Here is a 23520-nt window from a genome sequence, read left to right as displayed (position 1 = left end):
GCCAACAGACCACCTCACACCTTAACTTCTGCTTTCATTACTAATATTTAAACAGTTCCCAAGTTCCTAATATGTTTAAATAAAGGGATAGATCTGAGGTGAATTGAGTGAACTGTTAGATTTGAAAGGATATACTGAAAATTCTCAGGACGGACATCCAAACCAGTATGTGGGGTGCAGCAATCTAGAGTAATTCTCTAGAGTATTCTCTAGATACTTCTAGAGAAGCATATTCTCAACAGCTTTGTGAATGTAACTGGAAGCAGATCTTGCTTAAGCATAATTCATATTGTATTCTCAAGGCAATTATATACCATCCTCCTGAAAAACTAATTCATTTTGAAGCATTATAATATCTCTAAGTTGACTTAGTTAGAAGGATTTTATGGAGAATATATTTGTATGTGAATAAACAAAATATGTTTCATCTTTACTGATTATGTAGACTAAATTTATCATATTTTATTTATTTTCCTGAGTTACCCTGAATCATATTAAAATCCCCATGTAAGAGTAGATAATTTAACAATGCCCTTTAGATACTAACATATTATTCTTTGCTGAACTTTCTGCTCTATGAATAATTCTGTAATCAAGAGTACTGAAACTTTGCATTAACTATTATTGCTGGCAAAATTCAATGTTAACTATGAGCATTTGTAGACATTTTTAGTAGGCAGTTTTAGTAGATGGTTCCATAAACGGCCACTTTTAATTTATTTGAAAAAAATCACAATTTTTTCCTTCCTATCTGATAGTCTAAGTAGAAAAGATACCTAACACAATGCTTCACACCCTTTCTCATAATTAAATTCTTAGATGAGAAATCAAAAATTCATGACATAAAAATTTATCAACTCAATGAGAAGAACAGAAAGTTGGCCCTTTTTTTCCTTCTGAAAAATAAAGAGAAGCAAATAGACTGATTTAGTGTAGGTCTAAAATTATTCCTCCTTTAAACTGTACCTCTATCTCTATATAATATTTGGATATTTAATGGTCTTTCAAAGGATTTTGATTCTATAGCATCAGAATTTCCCATTATATAGAAACAACAAATGCTCTAAAGCTGAGCTGTGCAAAGGACATGTGGCCGGTCATCTTTAGTCTACCGATTTATAGTATTTTCCAAACAGATTCTATAATCAGACATTTCCCTCAGCTCTTCCTCCTGTGTCTTCTTCTACAGGTCTAATCCCCAACCCAAGATCACTCAGGCCATATACTGTTCTCTACTTCTGATATGTGATAGCGGGAGTTGTTGGGGAAAACAGCAACAACAAACAAAAAACCTGGAACTTACTCTCTGACTCGAGTTTAAATTCTAAAACTGAACTATGCTAACTTAATCACCTCCTACTGATTTGTCCAATATTCCTTTATAATCACTACCATCTCCATTTTGTATAGAAATGCAGATTTAATACATGTACATAAAACTTCTTGAGTAGAAGGGTAGGAAAACATTTATTTAAATCCTGAATAATAACAGTTAAATATTTTATTGATAGGGATACACTTGATTGGAATATGTTAATGTGAAATGTGACTGTCAAATTGAAGTCCTAAAGCCAACTGATTATAAAAAAAATCATATAATTTAAAAAAATCATATAATCAAACCTATAATCAGACTTCATACACATATATTTCCTATACGTAATATTTGAATTTCAGCTAGAACTTTAAAATGCCATGCAGTCTTACACAAATTACCTGTAGATTAAAAAAAGGTTAATCTATTTCATGGAGACTTTATGGAATAATAAATTAAATGAAATATGAAATAAAAGCGGTTATAAAACATTTAATTTATTTGGATGATATAGTTAGAAATATCGACTCTTTTGACATAGAAGTGATACAATACAATCTATTCCATTACATCTCCAAAATTCCAGTCAGAGTTTGCTCATCTTCACTATCAAACAATAATTCTATTAGAGATATCCTTAAACAAAAAGTTCCTACCCTTCTTATTTTGTCCTAGAAAATTCCTCTCACTGTCAGGCCTAAACAAAATTAAATACGAAACAAATAATTAGACTAAAGTCTTACAATGCATTCAAAAATCAAACATGTCATTTGGATTATTTGCTATTAATTCTTACCATTAACACAAAATTCTAGAATTTAACATAAATTTTTATTTTTTTCATCTTGATCTGGAAAGCATCTTACGTAGAGAAATAAATAAGAGCAAAAGTAGTAAAGAGGAGGTTAAAAGGTTTAGGGGTATGCATATTGTGTCAATTTTTCACCATGATAAATAAATTGTACTGATTTTGGTGCTCATCTTGTGTTTTCACAACTGCACTTTCATCATTCCACCTCCCCCCCCTCATTTTAAAGGGCGTAATTTCAGTGCTTAAAATTTGGAATTACAGGAAAATACAAAAAGGCTTTGAGGACACGAACATAGTCACTGGTGATGTTTCCTAATCACATATACAATTTTTAATCTACTCTAGATTGGCTAACATTATAGCAAAAGAATTCTAGCTGCCATTAAACATTCTTCATGAATATAATTTTAAAAGCTAAATCACATGTATATACCAACATTTACATAACATTTCCTGCCATGAACACTTGGGCTATTCTGAAATGTTTCTATTATTAAGTAATAACATTAAAAAATGTCTTTGGTAATACACATTTTATTTTGACTTTTACTTTATTTAATTAAAAAGCCTTTTTATTTGACTATAATTCACGTGCATTTTAATTTTTAAGGGTAGACTCACAGAATGTTTTGAGTATAAAGATAATAGGCTCATAACTAAGGTAGGTAAAAATTTATGAGAATCAGTAGGAGGTCATAAGACCTTTTGCTGTCCAGATGGTAAAATGAATTTATTCTCCTATCACTTATGTGTAGTGGTACCACTGCACAAATTTCAAAAGCATAAAGTATTTATAGTTTTGAATTTTTTGTTAACTTCAATAGTTGACTGGCATTTCAGTGGCACATGTTAATGTTTAAATTTGAACTGCTTTAATAATTAGGGGGGAAAAAAGCAGTATTTTTTGCCAAGTGTATTTCTTCTTTGGCTTACTGACTTTGTTGTCTCATTATCTATTATATTATTTTATGTACCCCTTATTGATTGGAATGAGCTCTTTATTTATTAGTGAACCTCTATTACATTACTGTTGTTGTGAATATTCTTTTCCTAGTTTATTTTATGGTAGAGCCTTTACCTCTGTTCTTCTGGTTTTAATCTCCTAAAGAATAAATAAAATCTAGTTAGCAGAATAAGAAGCCATACTAATCAAGGGATTCTTTAAAAGATCATGTCCTTTCTGCCATTCAAAGGACATTAAATGGGGTCCTTTCTTGGTCACTCCATCTTTAACTGTCTACTCTATTAAGTTAGGACAAAGAAATGGAAAGCTATGAAAAAATTAACAAGTATAGGGAGCAGGATATGGACATGGAATTAATTGTGCAGAATTTACTGTGCCATATGAAACAATCATTTACATAAATGCAACTACGAGATTTGGGAAGATGGAACCATCCTTTCACAATACAGAATGGTTGATTTTTATAATTTCATTGCTTTATCTTGATTTTGGGTAATTTTCACTTTTTTCTACTATTACACTTGCTTTCAGAACTTTAAAATAAATTATCTTTTTTCATTTCAGCTCCTTTCAAAATACAGAAGCCGAGTACCTTAACTCCTGCCTGTATTACCATCATACCAGTATATTCGTCTAACAATTTCTCCCGAATTCTTTAATACTGGTAGTGATGAGTACATCTTTAACAAATTGGAATCCTGGTGCTCTAGAAATTTAAAAACCTCATCTGATTCTTTTATGTCTACATACTTACCAATTTTTCCTAGCCCTTTGCTTCCTGAAACGAATAAATGCTATTCTTTATTTCTCTGACAAATCTTACAGAATTCTTCAGCACTTAGAATAGGATGCTAATGACCACCATAATGAATAGGGAAATCCGAATTTGCAATTTTAACAGAAAATCCTGAGAGAAAAGGCCCAAGAAGTAAAGTAGTCAAAAGCTCATCTCAGCACGCTCAGCAATTACCAATAATAATCAGGGATTTATTCTATTTTAGTCATTCTTCATTTCATCCACACCTTTTAAAGAGTGATTTTATAAAACCTTTAATACGATCCATTATTATGGAAATGGCAAAACATTTGGTAAGAAACTTCAAACCCAGCCAGGCTATTATTAAAAACAGGACAAGAGAAAACCTCTCCAATTACTAATAAGATGAGAGTACTGACAATCCCAGAGATAATCAAAGTCAATTTTGTAATATTTCTAACAAGGTTTTTACTTAATGAATTTTCATTTCTGAACAAGGTAGATCCACGTATTATAAAGATGATGAGAAGGACTCTTGGAAGATCAACGTTTTTCTCTAAATGCAAGAAAATTAATGAAGGATACTGAGAAACTTTTATCATTAAAATGTAATATTTTAAGTATAGTTTCCTTGCTGCTAACTATCCTCTTGGTTCTTTTTTCATGTTAATTAGTGAACATAAAACCTAAGGTCTTTTAAAGAACAGCCTATACAGACTATTATTCCGAAAGTGTCCATTACAAAAACATTTATCACACACACACATGCACACATCCATATGTATTTATGACTTGTCTGTTTTGGAATCCTGTACCATTGTTTCCTTTTAGATAATAAACAAAACTTACATGAGGAATGTGATGTTAAAGCAATATAATCATACCCTGCTTATCCACAGTCACACTTCCAGAAGCTTTATCTGTAGGAATTTGGGAAGAAACTGAGAGCAAAAGAGAAAAGTCCTCCCAATTTGATCTACAGATTCAATGCAATTCCAATAAAAATCCTGGCAAGTTATTTGTTTGTATCATCAAACTTTTAAGGTTTATACTGAGACAAAAGACCACAAATAAATCAACATGATATTGAAGAACAAAGTTAGAGGACTTGACACTACCTGACTTCAACACCTAAAACGAAGCTACAATAATCAAGGCTCTGGAATTGTCAAAAGAAAGCCAAATACTTCAATAGACCATAATAAAGAGCCTAGAGCCTAGAAATAGACCCATATAAAAACACTGAACTAATCTGTGGCTCTTTTGTCACACAGTCTTTTCAACAAATGGTGCTGAATCAAATAGACATCCACATGCAAAAAAAAAAAAATTGGACACATACTTTGTACCTTCACAATACTTAATAAAACTCCTAGAAGATAAATAGAAACACAGATGACCTTGGGTTTGCTGATCACTTTCTAGATATAACACCAAAGGCATGAACCATGGAGAAATAACTGGCAAGTTTGACATCACTAAAATTAAAATTTTCTGCTCTGTAAAAGAAACCATCAAGAGAATAAAAAGACAAGCTACAAACCAGAGACAATATTTAGAAAAGACATCTGTAAAGGACTGTTATCCAAAAATATACAAAAAGCTTAAAATCCAATAGTACGAAAACAACTAAATAAAAAAATCGCCAAATACCTTCACAGATACTTCACCAAAGATATACTGATGCCAAATAAGCATGTATGAAAGGATGCTCCACATCATATGTCATCAGGGAAATGTAAATTGAAACAATGAGATATTGCTATACACTTCTTTGATGGCCCAAATCAAGAACAGTGACAACACTAAATAAATGCAGGAGAGGATGTGGAACAACAAGAACTCTTATTCATTACTGGTGTGAATATAAAATGCTACAGTCACTTTGAAAGACAGTTTGGTGGTCTACTCTAAGTGTTACTACTACGTGAAAGAAACCAATCTGAGAAGGTACATAGTGTATGATTCCAACCATATGACATTCTAGAAAAGACGGAGTCAGATGATTTTTAAGGCAGTGAAAATACTCTGCATGACACTATTATAGTGGATACGTGTCATTATACATTTGTCCAAATCCATAGCATGCACAACACCAAAAGGGACCCCTAATGGAAACCATGGACTCTGGGTGATAATGATGTATCAATGCAGGTTTATCAATTGTAACAAATCTGTTCCTCTGATGGAGGATGTTGATCATGGGGGAAGCTACATGTGTATGGGGACAGGGGGTACAGGAGAAATATCTGTATATTCCCCTGCTTTTGCTGTAAATCTAAAACCACTCTGAAAGTCTTAAAATACAAAAGTGAAACAAAACAACCAACCAGCATCACCCCCCCCACCAAGTCCTCTAAAAAGGGGGGTAATTTCTTCCTCTAAGAGCATAACGTAGACACCCTGTTAACCGCACTAAGTATATGGATATTTGATTTGTGTATAAAAAGAGATTCACTATTATAAATTATCATTATTGTTTACATTTCTACTAATAACTTCCAGAATTTTTTTTAGATACTACAAATTAGAAGCAGTGAAGAAGAGGAAAATGGGTAGAAACTTATCCTGGGAGAACTACTAAGAGAACAAAGAGTTGCCTTCCCTAAGGTTTGACAGGGAGGTAGTTGATAAAATTGCACTGTCAGGAGGTGCAAAGGGCCTCACAAGTGGATAATCCCAGAGGCACAGCCCCATTAAAATGTTAAACGGCCTCCGGGTAAGGACGCTGAGCTCTGCTGCTTCCCACTGAAGTACCTGTTATGAGGACATAATCCCCTGGCTTGTGACCAGCCTCCATAACCCTGACATTTCTTTGAAGTTTATATTTTATTTTAAACATTTATATAAATTTTGCATCCTGATCCAAATATTCTATGTGATTTTAATTTAAATTGATGGCTCCCCTGTCTTCGTGCAACCTCCCCAGAAATCTTACAGCGAATGTAAGCTTCAAGAAGTCTGTCATGCCGATTGTGGTGGCTTCTTATGCCCTTTGATTCACTCAGCTGCATAACCAATTTTGAAAAGTCAGGGAAGGGTGACACATAATTCAGCAGTATTTCCATAAAAATGGCTGAGAAACAAGAACATTCTGGGGATTAAAGGAATAAACTTCAGTCACTGAAAAATGCCCTCATGTGAAACTCATGCTGCCTTACAAAATACCAGGTACAGCCCGCTTGGACAACAAACAATTATTATTTAGTTACTGTGGCTCTTCGCTGTACTTTAGTGACTACTTAATTATTTCAATTTAGTTAGGTGGAAAAGAAGACTACTGTAAGCTTCTCTATTTAGTGTTTAAAATAGGATTTCAGCTGACATGCTGGCAACTTTGCATTTTCTTGGAATTTTAAACCTAAAGGATGATGTTATAATAAATTATTTTAATGTCGCCATGCAACGAAATCAGAACTCCATAGCTATTAATAGAGTAATGAAATACAACCAACTGCTTGCCAAACCAACACAGTGGTACTGTCTAGTTCTTTCTAAGTAATGATAGCTAACAGTATCTTAAAGAAAAAAAAAACTTCCACAGACATCTCAAAAATATTGGTATTTAATTTCTAGATGCACAGCAATATTGCAGGAGTCTTAATCAGTATACAGGGGCACCTGGGTGGCTCAGTGGCTGAGCATCTGCCTCCGGCTCAGGTCATGATCCGGAGATCCAGCTTCTCCCTCTGCCTGTGTCTCTGCCTCTCTCTCTGTCTCTCTCATGAATACATAAATAAAATCTTTTAAAAAAATCAAAAAATAAAAAACAGTATACAAAAATAATGTTAATGACAACTAATACTTAACACTTAGAATGCACCAGCAATGTTCCAGTGGCTTTGTATGTGTTACCTCATTTACTCTCTTGTTTCACAGACAAGGCCACTGAGGCACAGGGGTTAACTAACCAATTGCAAGGACATAGATATTAAGTAGAACAAAGACCCAGGCTGCTGGACTCCAGGAATTTTAATAGCACTGTTCTTCAGTGTCACTACTAATCATTCAGTTAAAAACAAAAACAAACACTTTTCTCAGTGGCACACTGTGTGCCAGGCACTATGCAAGCGTCTGGGAAGGAAAAAAAGGGCCAAGGCTAGCAGAGAAGGCACGCAGCCTAAGTCTCCAGTCTACCACAGGAGGCGGACTCACACAAAGTACAAGAGCTCAAGGGCTTGCTCCTGCTAAACTAATTATTCAAGCCATTTTAAAGGAATCTGTAACAACATCTTTGCAGTCGCCTATACCATCACATAGCACTTGGACAAGGCAGCGTTTCCCTTTGTGAATCCCATATTAATAAAAAGCACTACTCTTTTGCATGGTGAGTTTAAGAAAAATCAGTAGACAGAATGCAATTAAATGGCAAATGAACCTGTTGACTTCGCATGGCCTACTGTCACCATGACTACTTGCACTGCCCAGGGGAGAGGTGAGGACTGCTGCCATGTGATCACAATAATTCTTCTTGGGTGGGACTGTTCCATGGGTTGCAGGATCTCTCTACCTCTGGCCTCTAGATCCCACAGCTTTCTTCCACCCCTCAGTCATTGCGAAAATCAAGATGTCCTCACATATTTCTGAATACCTTCAGGAGGTACATCTGCCTGTAGCTGAGAACCATGCCTTATATCTTGAACGTCTATTATTTTTGTATTTCACTGTTGTGGTAAGTTTTGTCTTTACTCCTCCAACATGGACCTGAGCCCTGTGGTCAGAACCTAAGTCACATTAAAAAAAGAAACATTTTCCTAAAAACATTGATCTGTGCACATGAACTCTTTTCCTCAGGATCAAGAGTATCAAGGGTCCTTTCCTTACACATTATTATTGGGAAAAGAATTAGGTAATATATGAAGTTTTTAAATTAGTAATATGTATTTTAACTAGTGATAGCAACATTAGGAGAATGTATAAAGAAGGATAAAAGAACAATTCCTTTGATCTCTGCTCACACCTGTATCTCTTTTTACATGGCCAGGCATTAAAGTTTTAAATACACTTTTAAGAAAATATAACAGTTAAGAACTATGGAATTCAGTTCATATATGAGGTCAGACTGTCAACATTTTCATTTTGAATGCAAATCTTTATTTTGTTTGTAATTTTATGTATTTGGTGAAAAACATGTTCTATCAACATAATTGCTGAGGAACGGTTAAGACTCCTTACACCTTTGACAAAATGAAACAAAACTCTGACTGGCAACAGACACCTTTTCTTAGCTCTGATCTGACTGAAGTCAGAAAAGAAGGCCATGATCTTACAATCACACCCTAGACTTCCTCTGCAGACTTACTCAGATCCAATTATCCTAGAAATTCTGACAGCTTGAAGACTCAGGCTGTGGTACAATTTCAGGCTAAATCTAAAACATCTTCTAGTTAAAATCATAAAATAGACTACTTTCTAGGATGGTAACCCATATGCTGTATTGTAGCTTTATACATTCTGTTTGCTTCTGGAAGATTAGTATATTTATAAAAGAAACAATGAAAAGATATTCTATATGTTCAATATGCAACTATTTATAAACTCCAGCTACAGGATATCACCATGGTAACAGGAATATACAAAGAGCACAGTCCTCCATGCTATGATAGAAGCATTACTAATTTAAAGAATGCAATATGCTTAAGACAGGCAGGAATTATCTCACAACACAGTCATCAACCTGCTCAGAAACAGGAGGAAGATGAGTATTTGAAACAGCAGATGGAAGAAAATGGAACCATTCCACTGGACAATGACTTACAGTCATTCTGAGAAAGGAGAAAACAAAATGTTTTAAAAATGAATGAATAAATGAGCGAGTGGGTGGGTGAGTGAATGAATGATGCAACAGACTGAAAAACCAGAGAGGAAGAAAACTCAGATAGAAGAGCTGTTGCATCAAAATGATAGTGTGATATTTGTTTATAATCTGATGGAAGACAGAACTCAATAGAACCTATAATCTGGTATTTTGTATATTTATATTCAATCTTCAGTTTGGAATAAAGATAGATGTATAGGATCAGGGCACTGATTTCAAAGAACATGTGAGCATGCATGTACATATTATTATTTCATTTAATAAATATTTACTGCCTGTGTTTACGTACCAGGATAACACAAAAAGAAAGAAGACATTGGCACCAGCCTTAATAATTAATCATCTAATGGAGAAGGCAGTCCTCTAAATCTAACAAAACAATTTAGTGTAACTCCTGAAACACAAGCACATATAAAGAGCCATGAGAACATAATGTCATAGCAACATTTTTCCCAATTAGTCAGAAAGACTGATGCTTGTATCTACACTAAAATTTAGGTTTTATGGAAAGTGAAGTGGCAGGGATTTATGAAATATTGTAAAATTTACAATCTGTTTAATTGACTAGAAGCAGATCAGTGCACATAAAGACATATAATTGAAATATGACTCGACTTAAAAAAAAAAAACAAATAATTACGAGTTGTTTAAATTTCTCCAATATCTAACAACTGCCAAAGGAAAGTAGAGAAGTAACACCGAGTGTAGGGCAGCTTTATGAAATGACACTGGTGACGGCCAAATAAGCCACTGAAGTGGGACTTCCGGAACGACACATGCCTGAGACCACCATCCTTTTCTTGGTAAACTAAAAAGAAGATCAGTGTAAAAACCTCTCAACTCCCTTGACAGAAAGCTCACCAGTGTGCCCAGGAGAACAAAACATGCGCGGTGAGAATGGGCGAGAAGAGCTGGGGGAACCATGAGAGTCGCCCTGAACATTCTGGGGCTCATTCTATGTCACCAGTGACTCCTTGCGGTTGTCAGTGCCACTACTAAGCAGGGCTCAAGCTTCCACTTCATTCAATGGGAAACAGACCAAGACGCAAAGTTCCCTAACCTCACAGAGGCAGCGCCTGTTCCCCCCCTGCCCCTGCCCCACGCAGTTAGAGTATACAAAGTTCTTGAAAGAATTACTCTTAAGTCCCCACTCTCCTCCCCTGACATCAATCACTGAAAGAAGAAAATCCATTTAGTGAAGAAAAGTGAAATGCCTTTTCCCTAGCTAGGAAACATTACCTCCTAGGTCATGTGAACTACTTGAGCTGCTGTATGTTTCTCAAATACTTTTCTGTCATTCCCTATTATCCACGCATTCAATAAACATTCTTTATATGCTTCCTGTGTCCTAGACCCAGGGGATGAAATCTTTTTCTTAAAGGGCTAGGCAGGAAATATTTTACGCTTTGCAAGCCAAGCCAAGAAGAAAATAAAAAAAAAGAAAGAAAGAAAAGAAATTAGGTAGGTACTTATAAACTCATTTAAATATATATACTCATATAAAATGTAAAATCATTCGCTCACAGAAAAACAAACCAAGAAAAGCAGGCCATAGCTTGCTGATTCCAGGGCTAGATATCTGTCAAATATCCAGGCCAAGCTAAGACCATTAGCTTATTAAATTAAATGGAAAGGTATTTTGCATCAAGACCTAGCTTCTTCCATTAAGAGCCTACAGGGATGATCCAAGAAAGCTCCGTCCAATAGAATTATCTACTGGAGAATAGCTATTTCTATTATATCAATAAAAGATATCTCAATACCCATAGAAAATATTCTATATTTGTATAGTTCAATATGGTACCCACTAAACACACTGGCTACTGAACATTTAAAATATGTTCGATGTGACTGAGGAACACTTTATTAGACTTTTATTATTTTGAAGTTACATTTAAATTAGCCACATATGGCTAGTATACTGGAAAACAGATTTAGTAGTCATTATGTGTTAATTAGCAGGTCTTAACTGAATTTGCTTGATTTTTGGTGACCCATTAGGTACGTGTGAGTATAAATATTTTTTATAGGGCATAAATATTTTTATAATTTTATGTTTTTATCAACAGATCAAATTCAAATTACTTTTAACTTCTGGTTAAGACTGTATTGGGGGGTCAGTAATTATTCATAACATACATTATATTACAGAACTGGAAAGACCTTCAGAAGACAAGTAGTTACACTCTATCAAGGACAATGTGTGTGGCATGTTGCAAGGAGGGCAAAAGAGGCATACTGGGTGATGGTTCACAACTGAAGTTTTGAAGTTAGGAAGATCTGGAATAAAGTACTGGTTCTGCTATAGAGTAGCACTGGGATCTTAGGCAAGCTCTTTCACCTCTTTCTTCCTCAGTTTTATTTATCCTTTGTAGAACAGGACAGTAACAGTAGCTTCTTCACTGGGTGGTGAGATAATCAAATGATATCAAGGACTTAACCCAGAACAGTGCCCTGTTATTACATTACTATTTTATCATCAATGTACCATTTTATTACCCCTATCAATTAAAATTAATAATATTGTATGAGGAATGTTCTAGCATACACTCAATAATCTGACTTAGTAGAAACCATTTCATGACTCAGTATGGGAGAGAGCTACACGTGTGATTTGGGATACATCGCTGTACTGTTACCCAGAAAACGTCAGTTAGAATCTAGTGTCCACAACTTACTAATGCAGCCAGGTGACATGTTGTAGTCTGTACCTCACTCCTTACCTGAAAAATGAGAAGAAAATTTACCTCTCCAAGTTGTTCAGAGAGTAAAATATGTAAACGTGCTTTGCTCATATAAAGGATACTGAGTAACAACTATTTCCTTTCTTCCATCTATTGGGTCAAAGGAATTATGTGCTTCAAAACTAAGTTCTCAGGATTAAAGGGTAGAATCAAGAGTAGTTTCTCTGGGAGTTAAATTATGATATTTATGAAAAATTAATGAGATGAAGAAAAGAATCTCAGACCGAAAATGTCAGAGTAGCCACGTTGGTGATGGTGATGTATCTGTACACGTAAAAAATACCCAGGATATACATCTTTGTTGAGGTGCAACACTGAAATATAGAAAGTACAGGAACTCAATTTGGATATCCTAAAGAAGGAGTAACGCAAACAAAGGCTTTGTCTGTTCCCTGCACCAAGGGTTTCCCTACCTCAGGGACAGATGCAAACGATCTGATGCCATTACGCGTTGTTATCACTCCACCTAGATGGCAGAGAGGTTTCACGTTACCTGCCAAGTCCTAATGAATTGCAGTGGAGGTTCTATAAGGCTGTGACCTCAGCAGGGATGAGTGCCATGATTGATTAGCCCTGTCTGCCTGGAGTCAGGAGGAGGGCTGGGAGGGGGCACCTTCACACTCCATTTGCAGATCCTTTCATACCACTCATTGCCATTTTTCTGATTTTGAGAACACAGAACTCCTGAGTGTAATCCTAATCTCCTAGATCTTTCTGTACACAGAATAACCTGATATCTAACAGTCCAGTAATCTTAACTATGATATTTCTGGCTTGTAAATTATTCAGTTGGCATTCTAGTTCATTGACTAGTCTTTTGTGAGCTCAGCTACTCCACTGGGCAGCAGCATCTGTTCTCAGTAAATTGACAAAGTCAATTTTCTGAATCAGCAATTTTGATAAGCAGAGCACACACTATGGTAAATTCACAAAGGTAAATCTTATCTGACTTCTCAGTAGCCGAAAGGAAGGCTGGCTTTCCTGGTAAGAAAATAACTCTAACAGATACTTCCTTTAGACTTCAACAAAGACTGTTTTTATTCAGTTTCCTCGTTTCCAATTTTTATATTTTCTGTCTTTTTCTTTCTTAATTTTTCTTAATTTTTTCTTCACAGATCTGTTCTTGCCAGTCTTAGACAATGTTTAATTCTATATGAAAGCTCTCACCATCTCTCATTTTGAAGTTTAAAACCAGCAAGAGTACTTTGAGTAGACACTAGTTCTTTCTCAATCTATGACTTCATTAGCCTATCAACATGACTTAGGTCTTCGCCTTCCTTTTGATTCTTCCATCTTCCTTTCCCAAGCCCAAACCAACTCATTCATAGCCCTTTTGTGACAGCATCATTGCTTTTCCATGCCCACACACCACCCTGATTAAACCTGTGCTCTATCATTTTACCTTTCGAACATTTGCCAACCGATTCATCATCAAGGACTCTTCTCGGTCATCGTCATCATCCAGATCCAGCATTGGCATTCCAAAGGGGTCAATGATGCTACAGCACCTGGAACCTTCATCTCTTGGATCAAAGGGGTCCACGATTATGGGCTCTGTTCCTTTTATTTCACAGCGGCAAAAGGGGCAGCCTTGGCCATCCGACTCCTGAACAAACAAAAAAATATGATTGGTCTTTGTTCAAATAAATCAGTGCTGATAAGGGCCAATGTTTCCCACTATAAAAAGAAGTTGCAAACAAGAGGTTTTAGAGTAGGCAGTGAGAGTGAAGGAAGATCTGTCTTGAAGAAATAACAGAGTAGAACAGAGATCCAACACAATAGATGTTAAATGTTCAGTATCACAAATATTCAAAGAAAAACTTCTCTAAAAAAAAGTTTGATTTGCCAAAGAAAAGGACTCTAACTTCATTTTCCTGAATGTTCACTTACAATTGTAATGTATCAAAATTCGAGAGTCCTACAGAAAAGTGATAATTAAATCATTTCTCTTTTCCCCAAAAGGCTCCAGTGCTAATTAAACATTCTATAAAATGATATTTTGATACAAATTCATTATAAATAAAGTAGTAGTACCAATTAGAACAAGCATTTCTGGAAAAGTTCCTGTGCATGTACCTATGGCTTAATATTTCCATCAATTGCCTAGGTTTCAAAAAATCTTGATTTGTAATTGGTGGGGAAAAAATAAAGCAAATTAACATCTAGGAACCGTCAACTGTTCAGAGAGCCTGTCATTCTGACACAGCTTATTTGGCATATAAAACCATGTGAAATATTAAATTTCACCCCTCATCTTGCTTTCAAACTAGATACTGCAAAAAGATCTGTACTAATACTTTTGGACTGGAAACTTATTTATTGGTAATTACTGAAGGTTTTATATTCAAAGTCTCCCAAGTCCATTTCTCAAAACTAACTGAATTAAGAATTCACAATTGGCAAGGAAATAGAACAAGACCATTTCCTCACCCTGCACGCAGTGCTGCCTCCCAGAGATAGATGGTGTATGGTGCTCGCTGCCATGTTTTTGTTTCTGCATCTTACCCTGATTTTAGTAGTGTTATTTAAAAAATAGTAAAAATCATACAATCATTTTAAGGCAGAAATGGGATGAATTAGCACCATTTGAGAGATGAAACAAGGGATGCAAAGAGAGCTAACATCTTCAAAGAAACCATTCAGTACTTAACTCAGGACTGTCCCGCCCACTTGGTATGATGGGAAACTGGCTACATGCCCTACATGGACATTCTGATCAGCAGTGAAGTAATACTTTTGCTCTCCTCTCACTGACAATTGCTGGGCATCCACTCTGGCAGATCCTGTGGTTAGGTGAGTTATTCTTTTCCAAACGTCACCCAGATTAACAAGTGAACATCTCCCTTTGCCACATACATTGTCAAAGAAGAAAAACAAATGCTCTTTGCACCGGTTAATGAAAACACAACATTCCCTTATTCCTCTACTGTTGGATAATTTGGGAAAGAAACTTGGGATGGTTAAGTAGTTGAACTAAGGTGGTGTGGAGAAATACAGGCAGGCTAACACAAAATCCTTTGATGTTTACTGCTATATATGCTTAAATTGGTGGACTTCAAGGCAACTTAAATATTTTGCTCCATCATTTTAACAGATGCTAAAACTAAGACTTAATACTTTTATAGGACATTAACATTTCCTAACATGGGAGTAAATATTTCAGGAAAGTTAAACTTTTCTCCTGTCTTTTGATAACATTAAATGCCAAGTGCATAGATGATATATGTTATATCATCTAGATAAAATCCCCTTGTCATTAAAGTCAAAAGGGATCCATATTCTGTGCCTGTGATGGAATTTTCTTATAGATCTACATAAAATTATTTCAGTAAGATAGTTCTAATATATAAGAGCAAGATGGGAAAGAGCTAATGTTTCCTCTGGTCTTTAATGCACGAAGGATGGAAAAGTAATACTTTGGGCCCCAAGTAGACACATCATTCACTAGCACATTTAAAAAAATTATAGAAAATTTCAAACATACACAGGAGCAGAGAGAAAAGTGTAATGAATCTGAATGCATTTACGACCCAACTCTAACAATTATCAATTCATGTTCAATCTCGTTTAATCTACACCTTCACTTACTCCTTCCACCCTTGGATTATTCTGAAGCACACGCTGCACATTACATAAATTCATGTATAAATGTTTTAGTAGGCATATCTAAAAATAGAAAATCTTTTAAGACCTAACTAAAGCATAATTACCGTAAGCAAAAATTAGTCCACTCAATCTAACCCATTAGTCATTATTTTTTTAGTACAGTGCCTGGAATGTGTATGCCACAGTATTCAGCTATAAAAGCTTCTCTTAGAACCTTCAAGGCCCATTTGCATGCTGTTTTGGTTAAGGATGACTTCTGGATTATATGATCCATTTCCTGAGAGAGGGTAACTGAAAAGACGAGTTTGGAAAAGAGAAGAGTTGAAGGGCAGTGATAGCATCTTGGTGGCACCTAGGAAAAGACTACGAAAAGTTCATCTATTACTGAAATTAGGTTTTCTCCATCTCCACTATCTGGAAGCTTAATACTGTACAAATCACTCATGTATTTTCAAGTAGCTGTTTTATGAATATATATGAGAAAGCATAGTTTCTGTTTAGCTTTACCTCTGTTGAGAGTTCAACGTGACTCAGTTAAAAACAACAAAAACTCCCCCCCAAAACCCCAGCTGAAACGTACATCCAGACATAGATCACGCTGAATCTGTCTCCTTAATGGTATTTACACAAATATGACCTCACCCATCACTCTTTCTCTGTAAACTGACTACTGCCATATGCAAATTAAGTCCCACCATACAGCCACTTTGGTATTATTCTGCCCTAGTTTCTGTCAGATGACTGATAATACACGCAGAGAACGTCTTCAATAGCATAGAACTCATTAGGATTGTACCTCAATAATTAAAATAATGTTTCTGTCAACATATGGTTAATGTAAGATCAAGGAACACGTGTTAATGAAGAAGAAAGACCAATAAATAATTCCTTTTCTAGTCCTCGACGTATTCATATTCTGAGAATGTGAAGAGGAAGTACTTGGGATTCCATTCATTCTAACAACTCAGTAGATTCTACTTCCTTAAAAAAGAATTACTTCCAAACCAAAGAAACAGAAGTTATCCATGAGTGTACTACACTCATCTGAAACTTAACTAAGTAATATGCTCATGACAAAATAATTCAGACTCCTATGCCAACCACTGATACTCAGTTAATGATATCAAGTATGAATATAACCTGAGAACAAATTAACACTTGACAGAAAAACAGAAAAAATATTCTTTCACCTCCAAAATTACCCATTCCCCACTCACACCCTATGTAAAAATCCAAATAAATATCAGTATCATATCACCATCATCATCATCACCATCATTCATTCTGATGTACTGGTCAGCTTCTATGTTCTTTCTGATTAAATATTGTTTAGATGGGTATTACCTCTTAAATACCTTTTTTTATTTTTTTTAAGATACACATTATATACAGCACAATTTATTTGCTCTCAGGATGATTAATTATTAGAGGTCATGCTTTAAGGTTAATCACTTCATGGCTTCCTACATGCTCAATATACTAGAGGACCTGGAAATATAAGTAAAACTTCTTGAGTCTTATTTTGGAATGCATTTTATATTTTTTACTGTGTGTGCATGCATGCTTTCTGTATCAGTAACTTCTAATTTACATTATTTTGCTATATTTCACATAGATTTGAAGTTACCATAAATCATTTTTGTAATACTTGGAAAAATTATAAATAAGTAACTGGAAAAATACATACATATACTGAGAATAAATTGTGTCCATATTAAGCATTTCAGAGCACAATATTTCCCACAGAAATTCAATAACTTCTTGTTAAAAAAAGAATAAGGATAGTTAATAGTAATCTTAGAATAAAGAACCCAGAGTTAAAGGGATGGTTGGTTTTGGTGCTCTTTTATGAGAAGAAAAGAAGATGTTGGTTAATCTAGACTCTTCCTGTTTTAATTTGTAAGACCCATGAAAACAGCAAATCAGAAAAAGAGCACAGATGTTCTGAATCAGGACATGTGAATTAGAATCCTACATCCACTAATTATAGGTGCGTGACACTGGGTAAGCCATTTCATCTTATTTGTAGGGTATGAGTTTCTCAATACTGGATTCATAACAGAGGTTAAAATAAAGTTTATGAGTTCTAGCAATCTTGGGGTGGAGACTCTTGGGTTTTCTATGTAGAGTATCATGTCATCGGCGAAGAGGGAGAGTTTGACTTCTTCTTTGCCAATTTGAATGCCTTTAATGTCTTTTTGTTGTCTGATTGCTGAGGCGAGGACTTCCAGAACTATGTTGAATAGCAGTGGTGAGAGTGGACATCCCTGTCTTGTTCCTGATCTTAGGGAAAAGGCTCCCAGTGCTTCCCCATTGAGAATGATATTTGCTGTGGGCTTTTCGTAGATGGCTTTTAAGATGTTGAGGAATGTTCCCTCTATCCCTACACTCTGAAGAATTTTGATCAGGAATGGATGCTGTTATTTTGTCAAATGCTTTCTCTGCATCTAATGAGAGGATCATATGGTTCTTGGTTTTTCTCTTGCTGATATGATGAATCACACTGATTGTTTTACGAGTGTTGAACCAGCCTTGTGTCCCGGGGATAAATCCTACTTGGTCATGGTATCAGATAAAGGACTAGTTTCCAAGATCTATAAAGAACTTATTAAACTCAACACCAAAGAAACAAACAATCCAATCATGAAATGGGCAAAAGACATGAAGAGAAATCTCACAGAGGAAGACTTAGACATGGCCAACATGCACATGAGAAAATGCTCTGTATCACTTGCCATCAGGGAAATACAAATCAAAACCACAATGAGATACCACCTCACACCAGTGCGAATGGGGAAAATTAACAAGGCAGGAAACAACAAATGTTGGAGAGGATGTGGAGAAAAGGGAACCCTCTTACACTGTTGGTGGGAATGTGAACTGGTGCAGCCACTCTGGAAAACTGTGTGGAGGTTCCTCAAAGAGTTAAAAATAGACCTGCCCTACGACCCAGCAATTGCACTGTTGGGGATTTACCCCAAAGATACAGATGCAATGAAACGCCGGGACACCTGCACCCCGATGTTTCTAGCAGCAATGTCCATAATAGCCAAACTGTGGAAGGAGCCTCGGTGTCCATCGAAAGATGAATGGATAAAGAAGATGTGGTCTATGTATACAATGGAATATTCCTCAGCCATTAGAAATGACAAATACCCACCATTTGCTTCAACGTGGATAGAACTGGAGGGTATTATGCTGAGTGAAGTAAGTCAATCGGAGAAGGGCAAACATTATATGTTCTCATTCATTTGGGGAATATAAATAATAGTGAAAGGGAATATAAGGGAAGGGAGAAGAAATGTGTGGGAAATACCAGAAAGGGAGACAGAACATAAAGACTCCTAACTCTGGGAAACAAACTAGGGGTGGTGGAAGGGGAGGAGGGCGGGGGGGTGGAGGTGAATGGGTGACGGGCACTGGGGGGGCAGTTGACAGGATGAGCACTGGGTGTTATTCTGTATGTTGGTAAATTGAACACCAATAAAAAATAAATATATTAAAAAAATAAAAATAAAGTTTAAAATAGCTACCCACTCGATCATTCAAAAATGAAAAAAAGTAACTATTTGGTTCAAATTGCAAATTTTAAAATTAAACTACTGTAATCAATAAATATCGTTTGCTCTAAGTGAAAAGTTTCAGCTTTTAATAGGAAGATGAAAAACTTGTCCTAGTAATTAGAGTATTCCTTGGGATACGTTTTTTACATAGTAAGAGCTTTTAATATATTTGTTGCTAGAGTCCAACTTAAAATGTTAATGCATGAAGCTTATGCATTCTAAAGATGATTCATTTAATGGAATCAACTTTTAAAATATCTATGGAAGGCCTTTGTTAGAGTCAACCAGAAACTTTTCCCAAGTGCCAATACCCGCTACTGTGCAGGCACCTTACGATAAGGCCAACCCGCATTTTATATAGTCACTGGACTCAGAGTCAAGTATTTGCTCTACCAGATTTTATTTTCTCTTTTTCATTCATACTGGCATCACTGTCATTCACAAAATGATTGTAACATTTCTGGATGACTCAGGTAGCCCTTACATTACTCCCAAAGTGAAACAGGAGCTCCAACATTTTATCACATTTATAAAACACACACACACACACACACACACACACACACACAAAACCCCCCAAAACCACAACATGTAATCAAGGGCAGAAATACCACTTTAAAATCATCTTAAAGGCAAACAGAATTTTCTTATTTGTAGTACTAAGATTAAAAAGTTTTACTGAGGCTAGAAATGTGAAGGTTGGTTGCTTTTGAGGAAGATACAGTAAATGATTATTTCTTTGTGCCTTAAATGTGAGCATGTGAGCTAGCTTCTCACCTCTTAGATAACTACATATTTTTCCCCCAACAATTCTCTCTAAATATAGGACATCCATAAATCTCTTTAATCATGCCCATATTAAAAACAGGGCTTATTGATTTTTATCTAATGACTTTGTGAAATATCATTTTGAATATTCCAGATATCTTTCTTTTAAACTATTTGGGAAAAGACGCAGAAGAAATAATCACAGGAATAAATTAATTTTACTTTTAATTGAAATAAAGTCCTTGGCAGTAATTCAAAACTAGGCTGCACATCCAATTGATATGTGTGTGTATATATATATATATATATATATATATATATATATATATATATAAACATACAAATATTTAGTTATATATATATATTCATTTTTATTTTGAAAAGAAGATGTGGAGAACACAGTTTAGAATCTATGCTGTCCATAAGCTCAGAAGCCACATTCTAGATTCCTGGGGAAAAATTAAAAGAAAACAGTATGAAAACAGTCCCTCCTCCTGTTATACCTAATGTGGTAAGTCTGCACCATCACTGCTATGCAATATGTAACTATAAAAAAAAAAGGTGTGGAGCAGCTCTGGATAAAGAAGACAAATGTTTTGTTAAGAAAAATGTTTTCTGGAATAGCAAGGAAGTGGAAGAAAACTGCAAATTTTATTGGCAAAGACAGAACAGAAATGCCGCACCCAGAATGATCCTGCTTCAAAGAATGTCTCCAGAGAGGTGATTATTCAACTTATTTAGTATTCTGTGCAAACTCTGGCTTGCTTATTCAATTTATTAAATAACACAGATGTTTCAGAAGGAGAAAAAAGTATCTGACACCTCTTCAGAGGCATGACTAATGGGCCATTATGATAGAAATGAAAGGGTAACCACTTGCCGCCTGTAACAACTAACTGACACCACTACCATGCATTTCTTAGGGTTTCCATTAATTACATAAGATTTTAGTTTCCAATGAATTCAATTAAACCAAAGTAGGGCATCAAATGGAAGAAAAGTTGGTGAAGAATGACTCGCTAAAAATGCACACTGGCTGAACACATTATGTTTTATGGTCAGGGTTTACTATTTCTTTCCGATTGGACTCTGAGTGATTTATCAGAGCTTCTTGGCAGACATGCAACCTTTAAAATCCTTTTCCAATCAGCATGCCCAACCAAAGTAGTTGAAAGTAACAAAAGATGTCTCGAATCCATAATTAAATTTGAAGGATAACAGGACGTTCATTTCAAGTAATTATTATTAATCCTATGCTCCTTTATAAAACTTTCAGATTTAATTTTAACTTCTTGAGGGTCAGACCTGGGTCTTAGCATTCTTCCTAGCTCAGAGATTAGTAGAGAACCTGAGACATAGCAGCTGCCCAGGAATGTTTCCTAAATAAATGGATAAGTAAATGGGTTTGAGACACTGGCGAATGATGGATAAAACAATCCATGTCAGAGCGCCTGGGTGGCTCACCTGGTTAAGCGTCTACCTTCAGCTCAGGTCATGATCTCAGGGTCTTGCGATCGAGCCCAGTGTTGGGCTCCCTGCTCCGCGGGGAGCGTGTTCTCTCTCTGCAATCTATACCCCTGCACCTGCTCCAGCTTGTGCTCATTCTCTCTTTCAAGTAAATAAAGTCTTTAAAAGACAATGCATGTAGCCTTCTACCATGGTGATCCATCCCTATGTATAATTAGTTTTGAAAACAATCATTTCTCTACAGAAAAAATAAACCAGAGTATCAGACATAAACAATGGCTTTAAAGTAAGAAAATATGAACTCTAGCACTGTACCCATTTGCATAAGGAGAACACTGAGAAAGAGAGACATTGCTGTGTGTACTCATACCCAGACTTCACAGTCATACAATATTTCCCACATTGCATCTACAAGGGTAGATACAACCTTTGGCCATATACCGCAGAACTATGGAAGTGTTCAATAATCGTTCTTTTACTTCTCATATTCACCATCAATCAGCTTAAGTCCTGTGAGCAGTTCATGGAGGCCAGGATATAAGGTTTTTAGCATACCAATGGTTTGTCAAATGCATTTTAAGTGGATTAACTTTATACGAATTCTTTTTTTTTTTCAAGTAATGAGGGCATTTTGCAATAACATGTTTAAATGATTGTCAAACACTGCTCTTCATATTATATGAAAACAGCCCAAACAGATCTGTTGTTTGGCAGGAAGCACCACTTCATGACATCTACATGTAGGGTAGAAATATTTAAGTTATCCCACAGTGGAAATGTTCAAAAGTTGACTCTTCCTTAAACCACTAAAATCCCACTGAGATATAAAGACTATGGAATATCCCTTTGGAATTCTGCAACCTTGGCCTAAGAACAATTTTTTTCAGGGTAGAGAAAACTTGAACCAGGGATCACCACGCACGTTTCTTGGTGTAAAAAAGTAATAAAGAGAAATTCAGTTTTACTGCCTCTAGCCTAGTGCCAGTATTATTGGAAGCAATAAAAGTAAAATAATGTGGCTCAAAAATAAGTGGACAAAATCAAAATGTGAAAAGTTGAAGGGAATCATCCAGCAGCTACTGAATGGAACAAATGGATCTTAGGTTTAAAACACTTAGAATTTATTCTCAGGTCTTGAGCATAATAAAAAGTCTTTGAAAAAAATCATGGATGCTTTTCAAAAGAAAAATGATCAGAACTAAAGACATTTGATCTACAATATCAACAATTTATCTATTTAACATCTTTTTCATGTAATCTGAGTCATCTTCTCTTTACACTATCTAGCATACAGTCCATAAATATTTACCGAATACCTGCCACTGTGGCGGCAGCTAGCATGCTAGGAGAGAGGGATTCTAAACTAGGTTCTCCAAGAAAAACAGGTAAATATGTAATGTTTACAATACAAATACAACGAGGTAAGAGTTTACAGGAGACATACACAAAATATTTATTTGCAATATTTGCAAGAAAGAAGAATATTTATTTGCAAAGCCTCTTGTGTGGGAGGAATTAAAAAATAAAGCTGAAAATAATGCTTTTGAACATTTTTCATTAACCTATTCACAAATTCCTATGATCAGATGAAAATGATAACATTATTTGCTAGTAACATGAGTGTGAGTTGAGTATGATTTCAACTTTCTGAGTATTTTTGCATTTGTCACCTTTTAGTTACTACTTCACTTAGTAAACCACTACTTT

At 35.5% G+C, this 23520-nt stretch overlaps 1 protein-coding gene across 3 annotated transcripts in view; it reads right to left on the bottom strand.

Annotated features, from left to right (window-relative positions):
• CBLB (Cbl proto-oncogene B) overlaps positions 1-23520 on the bottom strand; it is a 221328-nt gene that overhangs the window by 61157 nt on the left and 136651 nt on the right. For all 3 annotated transcript variants that reach the window (XM_041750956.1, XM_041750954.1, XM_041750958.1), the window contains exon 10: positions 13812-14015. In XM_041750956.1, coding sequence (XP_041606890.1) covers positions 13812-14015 — 204 coding nt within the window. The remainder of the gene's footprint in view (positions 1-13811; positions 14016-23520) is intronic.

The sequence above is a fragment of the Vulpes lagopus genome, chromosome 1, assembly GCF_018345385.1.
Source record: "Vulpes lagopus strain Blue_001 chromosome 1, ASM1834538v1, whole genome shotgun sequence".
Taxonomy (NCBI): domain Eukaryota; kingdom Metazoa; phylum Chordata; class Mammalia; order Carnivora; family Canidae; genus Vulpes; species Vulpes lagopus.
This window is presented reverse-complemented; position numbering and strand designations above follow the sequence as displayed.